General features: G+C 42.9%; 1 protein-coding gene across 4 annotated transcripts in view; it reads right to left on the bottom strand.

The window, feature by feature from the left end:
- The window catches only part of LOC137318799 (coiled-coil domain-containing protein 102A-like), a 533,993-nt gene that overhangs the window by 420,153 nt on the left and 99,438 nt on the right, over positions 1-14,402 (bottom strand). For all 4 annotated transcript variants that reach the window (XM_067981441.1, XM_067981440.1, XM_067981443.1 and 1 more), the window contains exon 3: positions 7,482-7,705. In XM_067981441.1, coding sequence (XP_067837542.1) covers positions 7,482-7,705 — 224 coding nt within the window. The remainder of the gene's footprint in view (positions 1-7,481; positions 7,706-14,402) is intronic.

Raw genomic sequence — 14,402 nt, 5'->3', positions numbered from 1 at the left:
AAGGGGGTAAGTAGCAATCCAAAATTAAAATGCATTTGAATGTTTATTTTCTAAAAACCATCTGCTAAAATGTTGCAAGTTGTGATACTATACCCCATACACATCAACCTACAAAGCTTGCAAAAGCTATCAATTACTAAAAAGCTGAAGCAGCCCCCAAAAAGCTAACAACTCAAAAAGTAAGCAACAACTTAACAATTGGCCCATGACCAAGGCCACTGCTTTACATTAACTGAATGAGTTAAATTCTCTTTTTATTATGTAGAATTCCAAGGTTTTTACCAGTGTTTTGGAGATCACATTTTGAAATTTGGTCAATTTTTCTGAGCCAAAAGATCTTGTCTGTGGCAATTGAAAACAAGTAGCTACATTGAGGGTGCAGTGGGACGTAGCCTTGTTGTAACTAAAGCTGCAAGAAAACTTCATTTATCCGTCAATTGCAGCATGGGGGGAGAAAAAAGGCACAAAACATTTTTTTTGCTGTGGCGGATTTAGATATTTCTGAAAGGGCGTGTGAGCACTGGAGACACAAGATTTACTTACTGGGAAGTCTGGGGGCATACCACTTCAATAAATGTTGATTCTTTAACAAAACATTTTCCAGCATTTTGGAACCTACTCAATCTGCTGTAGTTTTGCCTTTGAAGCCAAAAATAATTAATATTGGAAAGTTTACAGATTTTTCAATTATTCAAATAAAATGGTTATTACAAGTTACAATTAACTCTTGATTTTTGTATAATAGAAAGTAATGCATAGTGAGTATAATTGTCGAATATAAATAATAAGAGATCCTAGATCTCACACATAGGCTGGAGTAAGCTCTTCCACTGAATGCTTAGGAGTTCTGAACTGGAACAGAAGTTTAAACACATCTTATATGCCACAAGCTTAACCCACATTGGGACTTCGCTGTTACTGCAGAAAGACAAGAAAGGCCAAAATGTGCTTCATTCCTTCTCGGTACGGTCTGGACGATTGTGTCCAGGCTGAAATTGACATCCACCAGGATGCTCAGGTACTGATACAAACCAACATCTGAGACAGATCACCCCTGCATACTCCAACCAACACTTTCGAGATCTAACCTTGAGTCGTGCAAAGTATAACGTACTTGGGGACACACACCAACACAACTGACTGGTTCTACCACTGTTCAAGGTGGAGAGTAGAGTACACCAGATCCTTTATAACACAAATCATCTTTGAAAAAGAATGCCACAATTCTTTCAGAAGTGTCCAAAAGAGACCGCGACATTTCCTCATAATGCTATTCCATACATCATTGAATCAGACATCTTATAGACTGGATGACAGTGAACAATCTTGCCTCACTTTTTGTTTGGGAGAGATGGGTTAGATCAGAGATTCGCTAAACCTAACACAGATCTTGAAGCTGCAATACATAAACAACGACAACAACCATTTATATAGTATCTTTAACATAAGGAACGTACCAATATGCATAAGAAAAATGGATACCAAGCCAGGAACGGAGACGTTAGAAGGGGTGAGAGATGGGTTTTGAGAAGGTTTTCAAAAGGGGGACAGAGAGGTGGAGGTGTAGAGAGGTTAGGAAGGGAATTGCAGAGGATGTAGCACTGCAGGAGATTGCAGACATAGGGTAAAATCCAAGATTCAGCCATATACCCCCCATAGCTTTCAAACTCTTGTCACGTGAAGTACAAGATTAAAAGTCCTACTAAAATTGATAAAAGCAACTTAAGTAGATTTCCCCTGAGCTCTACACATTCTTCATGAAAGAAAAATGTAGTCTGCTCCTTTCAGACTACAAAGCATCCAATATATGTGCCACAACGACCTGAAGAACCACTGATATCAGCTAGATTAATCAGTTGCTTTCAGGCTCACTAGAATTCTCGTTCCTGTGGATAGAAAACACGGCTGTGCTCTGTATACCGAGGATCTGCATCCTTTAAACTGAATTCTATTCATTAAATGTGGAAGAGGCAGCTTTGAGGCAAGTCGATGGTTCCTGAAATTTTCTCCAAGACCAATATCATCCCCCCCAGCCGCCACCTAGAGGAGCAGTCAAACATTGATCATTAGCTGCATGTATGCCTCCCTGATTGTATAATTTACATCACACACTGTATTTTACATGAATCTGTACAGCATATGACTCCTTGATACAATTCACATCACTCAGTACAATTTCCATAAACAGTCTCTGCAGTATATCTCTATCTGAAAGTTTGAAGTACTTACATGCCACTGGATGCTGTTTCATTATGATCCAAAACAGGACCCACATGACCATACATGTCCACAAGCCCTAGTATGTGCATGCACAGAAGACAACTGTGGGGCACTCTGAGGTGATCCTGGAAGACTGGTCAGGCAGGCAGCACTGAAAGCATTGATTTTCATCACCAAACACTGACACACTATTACAAACCGCTGATTGCTGGCATGAGACACTGATGGTTGACATGTATGCTGGAAGGAGGCACCTTCAGAAAATACTGGAAGAAAATATGGATCTGGAAAATTGTCATTTTCAGAATTAGATACTTAAGAAAAAAGGGATTTAAATGGGGTTGCACGTGTAATCTATGCAACACAAATGTAATCTATTTATTAAAGCCTCTGCAATTTTAAGTGGATTTGTGTTGAGGTTTAAAATGGTGCCATCACACACTTCATAATATTGCAATTCATAATAAGTAAATCTGTTAAAAGATACTTGCACCCCTATCAAAATGTTACAAGCTGTGTGTGGCAGCTCTTTGACTTTTAATTTCTAACATTTATTACTAAGGACCATATGATGGTTTAAAAGTTTGTTTTTCTGGGTGGATATTGCCACTTTGAGCACAGTTTAAAAAAAATAATTAATTTGGGTGACAGTAAAAGAGAAAAACATCTGTGGGAGGGCTGAAGGACCCTAAAGTCTGTTAACAGTTGCGGTGTGGTTCTTTCTAGTGGTAATTTGCTCTTCTTAATGACAAACTTGCACAAGAGCCTAACAGACACAAAGCAAATTAATTTTGTGATAATGTGCAGGGAAAAAGTCTTTTGTGGAGAAAACTACATTTTAAATGAAATTCCAATTCCATTACATATAAAAGTGAAAAGTCTCCTGTTTCATCTCAATCTCCCAAAAAGCTACTTGTCATCAGCAGATTCTGCTGTGATGGATCATTATGCCTAGGATGATTGAGTTTTGTTCTAAGCATAACTACATTAAATAACTCATTGAATTACTAGTGTATGATGACTGGACTTACAGTGTAAGGAGTGTGCATAACAACATTGTGTATGTCGAGACATTGTGCATTAATACAGATCATTTTATTCCACATTCTTCTATGGTGCAAATTACACAATGGATCCTCTTTAGATCAAGTTACTGGCCCAGAATTTCCTTGTAATATTCGGCGCAACAACACGTAAGAGGCGTGTTGTGCCAGTCATTTCCAAGAAAATTTGTGCGTAATTGACTTAGGCCAGTTTTTCGCCAGAACCTTGCTGCAAACGAATTTCCTTGAACATTTGCACCACTCCTAAGAAACCCCATTTATCTCATTAACATAGCTCCACTCCCCATGCAAAAGACCAGAGAACGCAAATTTCCTGGATTCGGCGTAAATGTACGTCCAAATATTTATTAGCAGCTTGTCTCCACCTAATCAAAAATCAACGCAATGGAGAAGATTCAGCCTTGGAACAGGCATCAGACTTTATTTCTGAATTTTTATAGTGATTTTCTTGGCTTTTTAAAAAAAATTCTCAATGGGACCTATACTGTATTTTATATATCTTTGAATGCTTTATTATGGCATCAGAATCTGTTACATTAAAACGAGAAAAGCTTCCACAGTTGCATTTTGTTAAACATGCAGCAGTGTTCAATGAGCATAAATGATGGTTTGATGACCTCAAACTAATTTTAGGAACTTTAATAAGATAAAGATGGACTTAAAAGAAGGAAGATGGCATATGCTCCGCACATATCTTCAGACCAATGGTGGCTATGCTAAATTTGTGCCTGTTTTACGCTAATTTTTAAGTTCCAGCATATGTAAATGAGATCCACAGGAAATTTCATTGTAAGCTGCTGTCAGTTCCGCACAAAAAATGATCAAAAATGAAAGCACAAGGAATCTGTACTGGGGCCTCAGCTTTTCACCATATAAGAGGCATAGTTAGTTGTGCAGATGGGAGCAAAAAGTTACAAAGTGACACAGACAGATTAAGTGAGTGGGCAAAACTGGCAGATGGAGTTCAATGTGGGGAAGTGTGAGGTCATCCACTTTGGATCCAAGAAAGATAAATCAGAATATTATCTAAATGGCGCAAGACTAAGAACTGTGGAGAAGCAAAGGGGTTTGTGTGTCCATATACACACAATCACTAAAAGCTAGTGGGCAAAACTATGGCAGATGTAGTTCAAAGTGAGGCCATCTACTTTGGATCTACAAGACACAAATTGGAATATTTTCTTAATAGGGAAGAGACTAGGAGTTGTGGAGAAGCAAAGGGATTTTGGTGTTTGATGCTTCAGTTGTACAGTGCCTTGCTCAGACCCCATCTGGAGTACTGCGTTCAGTTCTGGGCATCGCACCCCAGGAAGGATATATTGGCCTTCTAGGGGTGCAGCGCAGATTCACCAGAATGATACCAGGGCTTAAAGGGTTAAATTATGATAACAGGTTGCTTAAACTTGGTTTGCATTCTCTTGAGTTTAGAAGGTTGAGGGGTGATCTAATTGAGGTGTTTAAAATGATTAAAGGATTCGATGGGGTAGATATAGAAAAACTATTTTGTCTGGGGAGGGGAATCCAGAAAAAGGGGGCATGATCTTTAAATTTAGAGCTAGGCCAGTTAGGAGTGAAATCAGGAACCATTTTTTCACACCAAGGGTAGTGGAAATCTGGAACTCTCTTCCTCAAAAAACTGTGGATGTTGAACCAATTGAAATTTTCAAGGCTGAGTTTAATAGATTTTGGTTAGGGAAGGGTGTCATGGGGTATGGAGAAAAAGGTAGGTAAAAGACAGAGGTCAGCATCAAACTAACACCAGTCATCTTCAATGACAGAAAGAAAACTTCAGCTCAATATAAATTAAATGGTACAATTTTAAAGGGGGTGCAGAAACAGAGAGACCCGGGGTTCACATACACAAATCTTTGAAGGTGGCAGGACAAGTTGATAAGGCTGTTAAAAAGCATATGGGATCCTGGGCTTTATAAATAGAGGTGTAAAGTACAAAAGCAAGGAAGTTATTTTAAACCTTTACAATCATAAGGCCTTGGAGGGTGTAGAGTGTTTTACTAGAATTATACTAGGGATGTGAGACTTCAGTTATGTGGTGAGACTGGAGAAGCTGGGATTGTTCTCCTAAGAGCAGAGAAGGTTAAGGGGAGATTTAATAGAGATGTTCAAAATTAAGAAGGGTTTTGATAGATTAAATAAGGAGAAACTGTTTCCACTGGCAGGAGGGCCAGTAACCAGAGCACACAGGTTTAAGATAATTGGCAAAAGAACCAGGTTGGGGTTGAGGAGAATTTTTTTTTACGCAGCAAGTTGTTATGATCTGAAATTCATTGCCTGAAAGGGAGATGGAAGCAGATTCAATAGTAACTTTCAAAAAGGGAATTGGATATATACTTGAAGTGGAAAAAATTGCAGGACGATGGGGAAAGAGCAGGGGAGTTGATCTAATTGTATAGCTCTTTCAAAGAGCTGGCACAGGCACAATGGGCCGAATGGCCTCCTTCTGTGCTGTATCATTCTAGGTTCAGGGTGAAAACTATAAATCCCATGAAGTCTCTCTCTCATACACATATAATTTGTTCACAGCAGCTAGAAATAACCAGCACCGAGGCAAGGATGAACCTTCCAACACAAGCCTCACGCTTCAGACAAAGGGGCAAGCCTAAGGGGAAACATTATGCAGTCATTTTAAATATTAAATAATAAATTTCATGGGTAACTTCAGTGATTTATTTTTCCAAACTACATAACTTTTACGCATTTGTTAATTTATAAATGTTATTTTTCCTATTTACACTGACCTGTGGAAAATGCTGGTTGAAAACAGTGTTAGTAAATTATCTGAAGGATTTGATTGGTCAGTTTTGTGGTACTTGCTGGCTCATAAATGACAGTTTTGAAAAAAATTGAGGGGATTGGTTTTCTGCTGGTTACTTGCTCCTCATTGATACTGCTTTTGATTAATTCATACTTAGTTAATTGGATATTTAATTGGTAATTTAGAAGATTATTTGAGCCAATTATGATTCTTTTGTCCAGTCGTGACAAAGTGCAATACCTCTGAGGACACCCCTTCAGATGTGATACTTTTGAAAAGTATGATGCGACAGATGCAAACCTTTTCATTATGTAGATGGCAATCTTCAAATATGTCATAAACTGTGTGCTAAACCTACTTAATATAAAACTGTTCCCAATTTGGCACTAACTGGCAATAAGTTAACAACCTCACTTAGAGAAGCCACAGGATAGTTGGTGAGGGAAATGGAAAAAAGTCACAGTGGTGCAGTAGAGGGTTTTGTGTTTGAGCTGAGGCATATTGTTGGAGCGTAGTTGAGGGAGCTTTACTGCCTCCAACAATTCTGTATCTGATTAAGGAATGCTTAATGCTGGCATCAAGTGCCTGAAAATGGAAAATGAAAGAAAAGAAAAGGAAGAATTTGCATTTATATAGCGCGTTTCACAACCTCAGCACGTCCCAAAGCGCTTTACAGCCAATGAAGAAAATGTTCCAATCCCCAGTACTAACGTCCTCCATCGTGATAAGCATGAATTTCATAAAACAGATTTTTTAAAAATTCTAATTGAAACCTTCAGATAGGTTATAAACTGCATGTCATATGATCATATTTTCTTTGTTTGAAGGTAATACTCGCTCTTTTCAAAGGTATTTCTCATACCTCCTTTTCTGGGGCCTTGCTCTGCCACATCAACCCTGAGAGAACAGAAAGGTGACCTGCTTCTCGACCTCCACCAATGCAGCTCTGAAAGCAGATACTGGAAGAACACTGACAGTGCCCTGCGGAAATGGGTGATGGTCCCTCAGAACCCTACCAATAAAAGGTTTTGTCTCTGTACGAACTAATGTAAAGTTCCTTCTGGCGTTTTGATTTGTCCATGCTTAACATTGGGTGTTGTCCATCAGGTACTTAACAGGGACCACTCGGATCCTGGAACTATAAAAATAAAACAGTCATGAAATTCTGATTCCAGATTTGCCTTCTCTGCCAATTTTGTTTTGCTACTGGTTACTCTGCTGACTAACTCACCCTACCTCCATATCAGAGATCTACCACATATATTTAAACATTTTATTTCGTAGTTCTCAATGTCATGTGAGAAAATTAAAAGGAAAGCATTTCTTTCCATTGTGTGAGCTGTAGCTACCTGGAAGCTCAACCCTCACCACACAATCCTAAAGCATAGAACACAATCAATAATATTACTGTATCTTTCACCTACTCTCTTTCCTTCTGCAGTATTTTCTGTGACTCGTCCAGGCGAAACTGTAGGGCCATGGTTCTCATGGAGTCGTTCTCAAAGGGCTGCATTGTATCTTCCAGCAGGAGCTTGGATCTTTCCGAGCAGATGGTAGAATTACACAAACTCAAGGTGGCAGAAGACTCCAGGCTTTGTTTTCCTCCATCCTGCTTATCTCTCAATGTATTTTCAATTAGGTCAAAATCCTGGGGGATAGACCACATCAAATCCTTAAAATGTTAAAGATACAGGCTATATGAATAATAGACATCTGTATTTTTAAAAAACACAGTTTTACTGGAAAATTTCCCAAGTAGTGGAAAGGGACTTTTCCAAGAATTGGTTATACTTGATTCTGCTGAGTCTCAGGAAATGACTTTATAAGGTGCACCACGTGTCAGTCATATCTTTGAAGGATATTATCAATAATTTGGCCTCAGCCAAATTATGACCCTCAAAATGCCCGTTAAGTTACTTGACAGCCCCTTGCAATTACAACGCCAATGTGGGAAATGACTGCAAAATATTTGCGTGTTATCTGATGTTCATTTTGAGGAGAATAACTCGAGGTAGAATAAATAGCATTAACCACTACAAAAAAGGCCTTCACACAGTGCAACTTAGAATGTCAGGTTTGGAGATTGCACAGCACTTGAACAATGTGAAACTTCTGGGAAGCTCTTTTGCAGGCTGGATGCTTCTTCTTTTACACTGTGCCAAAAATCAATCTTTGCCAGCTTAGTATTTTTATTGTAACTCGTCAAAAAATACAAACTCAAGGGACATGATTTTAGCATGGAGGCGGGAAGTCAGCAGGTGGGAAACCCGGAAGTAATTTGAGGGCATCGGATTGTGAGATTGCAACTCAATTGAAGGCACTTAATTTTACTTCCGGGTTCCACGTCTCCAAGCTGCGCAGCGGGCGTATTGCGCACCCGCATGCCACGATTTAAACCCCACTATTTAAAGAGCCAATGCAAAAATGGATTTTGAAGGAGCAAGGAGGAAAAAGCGAAGTGGAAGAACATAGAGGAAAAGCAGCACCCAGGTTCCTGGATGCCTCCCTTCAGGTGCTACTGGCTGCTGTGAGAAGCAGGAGGGAAGTGTTATACCCAGGTGATAGGAGGAAGAAACCTGCTTCTGCCACCAAGAGGGCGTGGCTGGAGGTGGCAGTAGAGGTCAGCAGCAGGAGCCCGGTGCCCAGGTCTTGGCTGCAGTGCAGGAAGGGTTATAATGACCTAACCAGGTCAGGAAAAGTAAGTACGTTTGCTGATTTACCCACATCCTGTGTTGTGCAACATCCCCCCTGGCACGCCTACACCATCACACAACTCCTCACCCAGTTAAGTTTCAGTATCAACCATCCTTCACTTTCTATGCATTTCCTCAACTCCCTATATATGCACCCACCACTGCCACTGACCCCAATCTTGATTTTTTTTTTTATTATTCATTCATGGGATGTGGGCATCGCTGGTGAGGCCGGCATTCAATGCCCACCCAAATTGCCCTTGAGAAGGTGGTGGTGAGCCACCTTTTTAAACCGCTGCAATCCGTATGGTGAAGGTTATGCCACAGTGCTGTTAGGTAGGGAGTTCCAGGATTTTGACCCAGCGACAATGAAGGAACGGCGTTATTTTTCAAAGTCAACATGGTGTGTGACTTGGAGGGGAACGTGCAGGTGGTGGTGTTCCCATGCGCCTGCTGCCCTTGTCCTTCTAGGTGGTAGAGGTCGCTGGTTTGGGAGGTGCTGTCGAAGAAGCCTTGATTCAATGTGATGCATCTGTCTGATACTCACCCTCTGATGCACCTGTTTCATTGTCAGTCTCACCCAAAGCAATGCATTCATACGGTGAAAAGGTCTCCTTCAGTCACTCACAGGTCTGTTCTTTCTTCCCTTGTAGAACAGAGCGCAAAACGCAAGGGAGGGGACTAGAACTGGACGTAGTCCACCGCATATAGTGGAGCTGACAGATGGGGAGGAGGCAGCCATGGAAATAAGTGGGACAGTTGCATATCTATCCATCAGAGATGGAGAGACCGGGAACCCGCAGATGGCAGGTGACAGAACTTTAACATCTTTCATGCACAAGATAAACTGATTTTATCAATGAATGAACTGTGCCAGACCTCAATATGGTCATTGAAAAGATTGTCACTTTACCGATGAATAATTCATAACGCTTTCTGTTGTCTTTCAGGGCCTTCACGACTTCAAGAACAACCAGGGGAAATGGAAGACATCAATTCCTCAGAGGAGCTCATTCCTTCAGAGAGTGCACCATCACAGGACATACAGCCATGCACCAGCGCAGATAGAATCATAGAAATGTACAGCACAGAAGAAGGCCATTCAGCCCAGCGTGTCTGTGCCGGCTGAAAGAGAGCTATCCAGCCTAATCCCACTTTCCAGCTCTTGGTCCGTAGCCTTGCAGGTTTCGGCACTTCGGGTGCATATCCAAGTACTTCTTAAATGCAATGAGGGTTTCTGCCTCTACCACTCTTTCAGGCAGTGAGTTCCAGACCCCCACCACCCTCTGGGTGAAAATTTTTTTCCACAGTTCCCCTCTAATCCTTCTACCAATCACTTTAAATCTATGCCCCCTGGTTATTGACCTCTCTGCTAAGGGAATTAGGTCCTTGCTATCCACTCTATCTAGGCCCCTCATAATTTTAAACACCTCAATTAAATCTCCCCTCAGCCTCCTCTGATCCAAAGAAAACAACCCCAGCCTATCCAATCTCTTCTCATAGCTAAAATTCTCCAGTCCTCGCAACATCCTCGTGAATCTCCTCTGTACCTACTCTAGTGCAATCACATCTTTCCTGTAATGAGGTGACCAGAACTGTACACAGTAAAGTTCTAGCATAACCTCCCTGCTCTTATATTCTATGCCTTGGCTAATAAAGGAAAGTATCCTGTATGCCTTTTTAACCACCTTATCTACCTGTCCTGCTACCTTCAGGGATCTGTGGACATGCACTCTGTTCCTCTACACCTCTCAGTATCCTCCCATTTATTGTGTACTCCCTTGCCTTGTTTGCCCTCCCCAAATGCATTACCTCACACTTCTCTCAATTGAATTCCTTTTTCCACTTTTCTGCCCATCTGACCAGTCCATTGATATCTTCCTGCAGTCGACAGCTTTCTTCCTCACTATCAACCATACAGCCAATTTTTTATAATCTGCAAACTTCTTAATCATGCCCCCTACATTTAAGCCTAAATCATTAATATATACCACACAAAGCAAGGGACCTAGTATTGAGCCCTGAGGAATTCCACTGGAAACAGTCACAAAAACACCCGGCCATTACCCTCTGCTTCTTGCCACTGAGCCAATTTTGGATCCAACTTGCCACTTTCCCTTGGATCCCATGGGCTCTTACTTTTCTGACTAGTCTGCCATGTGGGACCTTGTCAAAAGTCTTGCTAAAATCCTTGTACACTACATCAAATGCGCTACCCTCATCGACCCTCCTTGTTACCTGCTCAAAAAATTCAATCAAGTTAGTCAGACACCTGGTGACTCACCACTCACAAGTATGCACAAGCAGCTGTGGAGACTCCACATTGGGGGGGTGCACTCCTCTCCAAATCCATGCTGACTGTCCTTGATTAATCCGTGCCTTTCTAAATGACGATTAATACTGTCCCTCAGAATTTTTTCCAATAATTTGCCCACCAACGAGGTTAGACTGACTGACCTGTAATTACTCAGTCTATCCCTTTCTCCCTTTTTAAACAACGGTACAACATTAGCAGTCCTCCAGTCCTCTGGCACCATGCTTGTAGGCAGAGAGAATTGGAAAATGATGGTCACAGCCACCCTATTTCCTCCCTTGTTTCTCTTAACACTTCGGTCCTCAGACTTCGGTGGGTGCTGTTAGACAGATAGTTTTGTTGTCACCTGGTGACTCACCACTCACAAGTATGCACAAGCAGCTGTGGAGACTCCACGTTGGGGGGGTGCACTCCTCTCCAAGCTCTGCTCAGCTGGACACAGATGCTGAACCCCAGGGGACATTGTTGAGAAGGAGAAATATTGAGGTACAGCTGCACCTTTGTGAGATACTGCAAAATGTGCCACGTACACGCTGCACAATAGTGAAGAGGTTGGAGGAGTCTAATTCCATCGCAACTGGATGGTGGCGCAGGTAAGTGCAAGAATGTCTGCGATGGAGAGAGTGGCAGCTTCTATTGAGCTTCAAGCATGGCGCTCAATTGAGTCCATACGGGCCATGACAACGGCTATGCAGACTCTCGATGCCAACATGTCTACTGCCTTAAACAGGATGACAGATACCTTATCCGTGGCCTTACAAGGCGGCACATCTGTTCACCAACCTGCTGTCCAGCAGAGTGGAGGGAGTGATGTTGCGCTGGCCTGGGAGAGGGATGATGGCGAAAGGGGACATGGAAGTGGGGACTCCACTCAAAGGGCTCCAACGTCTCACAATTGCATCCCCCTCAACCATTACCTGCAATGCTGCCTCCTCTCCTGATGGTCGAGTCTGCAGGTGCAGGTGGAGGAGTCTTTGGTGGGGCCCTTATGGGCTCCAAAACCCAGAGGTCATAGGCTAACAGCATCTTCGCAGTCAGGGCAGGTATCTGAGCAACCTGCCTCTACTTCTGCTGAAGCCACAGGGGATGCTTCACGTAGAAGCGGTAGAAAGCGAAAGGTGAAGCGATTGGAGTTCACCAAGGATTGCACAAGGGTGTTCGACAAAATGTCATGTTTTTCGTTTGTATTTTATTTTGTTATGCCACGTTAAATTTAATCATTATCACCACTACCACATCTTGGCCATTATTGCGTCCTGTCTATGAAGTCGCCCTTTCATGACGACACCCATTGGGTGGGTGTGCAATAGGTGTATGCCTGTTTGAAGGACTGTTTCGTGCAAAAGGGGGAGCAGGTGTTGGTGGTGGTAGTTGTTCCAGGTGGCCTGAGTATGTCAAATTCTTCACACTGCACATCTCGTTCTGAGAACCTGTTAGATATGAGGGCAACCCTGGCAACAATGTATGCAGCTGCTCTGGCGATGGGTTCCCCATTTTCATTTACCTCCTTCTCATGATCCTAATCCTCCTCCCCATCCTCTTCCTCTTCTTCAATGTTGGCACCAGCAGAGGATGCTTGATGAGCGCATCCGCGTAACTCTCTCTGCTGAACGACGTTTTGCAGGATGCAACACACAACTATTATTCTACACACTCTCGTTGGAGAGTACTGAAGGGTTCCCCCAGATTTATCCTGGCACCTGAAGTGCATCTTCAACATGCCTATAGCTTGCTCTATGACACACCTGGTGGTCATGTGGCTCTGGTTGTACCACTGTTGTGCCTCGTTGGTGAGATTTCTCACAGGTGTCATGAGCCACGTCTGCAGGGGGTATCCCTGGTCTCCAAGGAGCCAGCCCTTAAGTCTGTCTCCTATCTGGAAGAGGTCCGAAATGTTGGACTCATGCGAAATGAATGAATCATGACAGCTGCCAGGGAATCTGGCGCACACCTGCAGAAATCTCTTCCAGTGATCGCACACTAGCTGCACAATGATGTAGTGATGTCCCTTTCGGTTTATGAACAGTCCTGGCTCATGTGCAGGTCCTCGGATTGCTTTATGCGTGCAAATAATTGCACCCTGCACTCGTGGGAAGTCATCCGGAGAGTTGAAACCCACTGCCCTCTCAGTCTTGCTGATATCGTCATCAGGGTAGTTGACGTAGTCGGATGCCCTGGCGAACAACCCATCCGTCACCTGTCTTATACACTAATGTGCAGACGACTGGGACACCCTGGAGATATCATTGGTGGTGCCCTGAAAGGATCTGGAGGCGAAGAAATTGAGAGCAGTGGTGACTTTAACTGCGATGGGCAATGCACGGCCACTAGGTCCAGCCGGGAGCACGAAGGAGCCTGCAGATGTCTGCGACCACCTGCCGACTCAATCTCAGTCTGCGAAGGCACGGCTCCTCAGAGAGGTCCAGGAAGCTCAGCATCTGTCTGTAGACCCTCTCACATGGGTAGTGCCAGCTGCGACCTCGGCCCCTTCATTGGTCTCCTCTCTGCTCTTCTCCAGGGCCTTGTTGAGCACCTCTGTCTTGTGCACCTGCAACTCCCAGAACAGCATAACGTGCCTGCCACGGATGGTGATGTGCCTCCTCCTCAAATGTACTGTTGAATAGACCCATTGTGCCCTCCATCCTGATGTTGTCAGTTTGAGGGGCTCCAAAATGTTGGTAAATTTGTGTGAACACAAGAATTCTCAGTGTGAACAAAGAAATCTCAGTCTAAACACAAAGAACTCCTAGCAAAAGGTTTGCCTGAGAGAACTGAGTGCCCAGCTGCAATACCTGACCTTTTATTGAGATGTGTCAATCACTGGTTTAAAGGGGCAAATGAGCTTCGGCTGCAGCTCGAGTCCGTTTCAATGGCGCGTTTCAGAAACCACGGGAGACACGATCAGGAGAAGTTAAATCAGTTTCTGTTGCAGAATCCACAAAAACTTAAGTGCCTCAGGTGTTCAAATTACCTGAATTGGCCCTTTAAATATCGAACCTCCAGCTTGAAGTGGGGCGGGGCATCCAGGTATCTATTGTGGAAGCGGATCCTAACGCACCTGGGTTAAACCCGGAAGTGGGCGAAATGGAGCCGGGATGCGGAATGAAGAAATCAACTATTTTTCGCGACACACTCTCCCCCAACCCACCCGTTCTTGGGGGTTAAAATTACCCCCATGGTGGCAGAAGACTCCAGACTTTGCCTTCCTCCATCCTGCTTATCTCTCAGTATATTTTCAATTGGATCAAACTGGATTATTCTGTTAAATTAATTTGAAAATCAAATAGAAGAACTAATCGGCTTTGTATCCCTATTACTAACAGGAATTCCAGTCCTTT

This window comes from Heptranchias perlo, chromosome 3, assembly GCF_035084215.1.
Source record: "Heptranchias perlo isolate sHepPer1 chromosome 3, sHepPer1.hap1, whole genome shotgun sequence".
Lineage (NCBI taxonomy): Eukaryota > Metazoa > Chordata > Chondrichthyes > Hexanchiformes > Hexanchidae > Heptranchias > Heptranchias perlo.
Note: the sequence above shows the minus strand (reverse complement) of the source record. Positions and strands in the feature narration are given on the sequence as shown.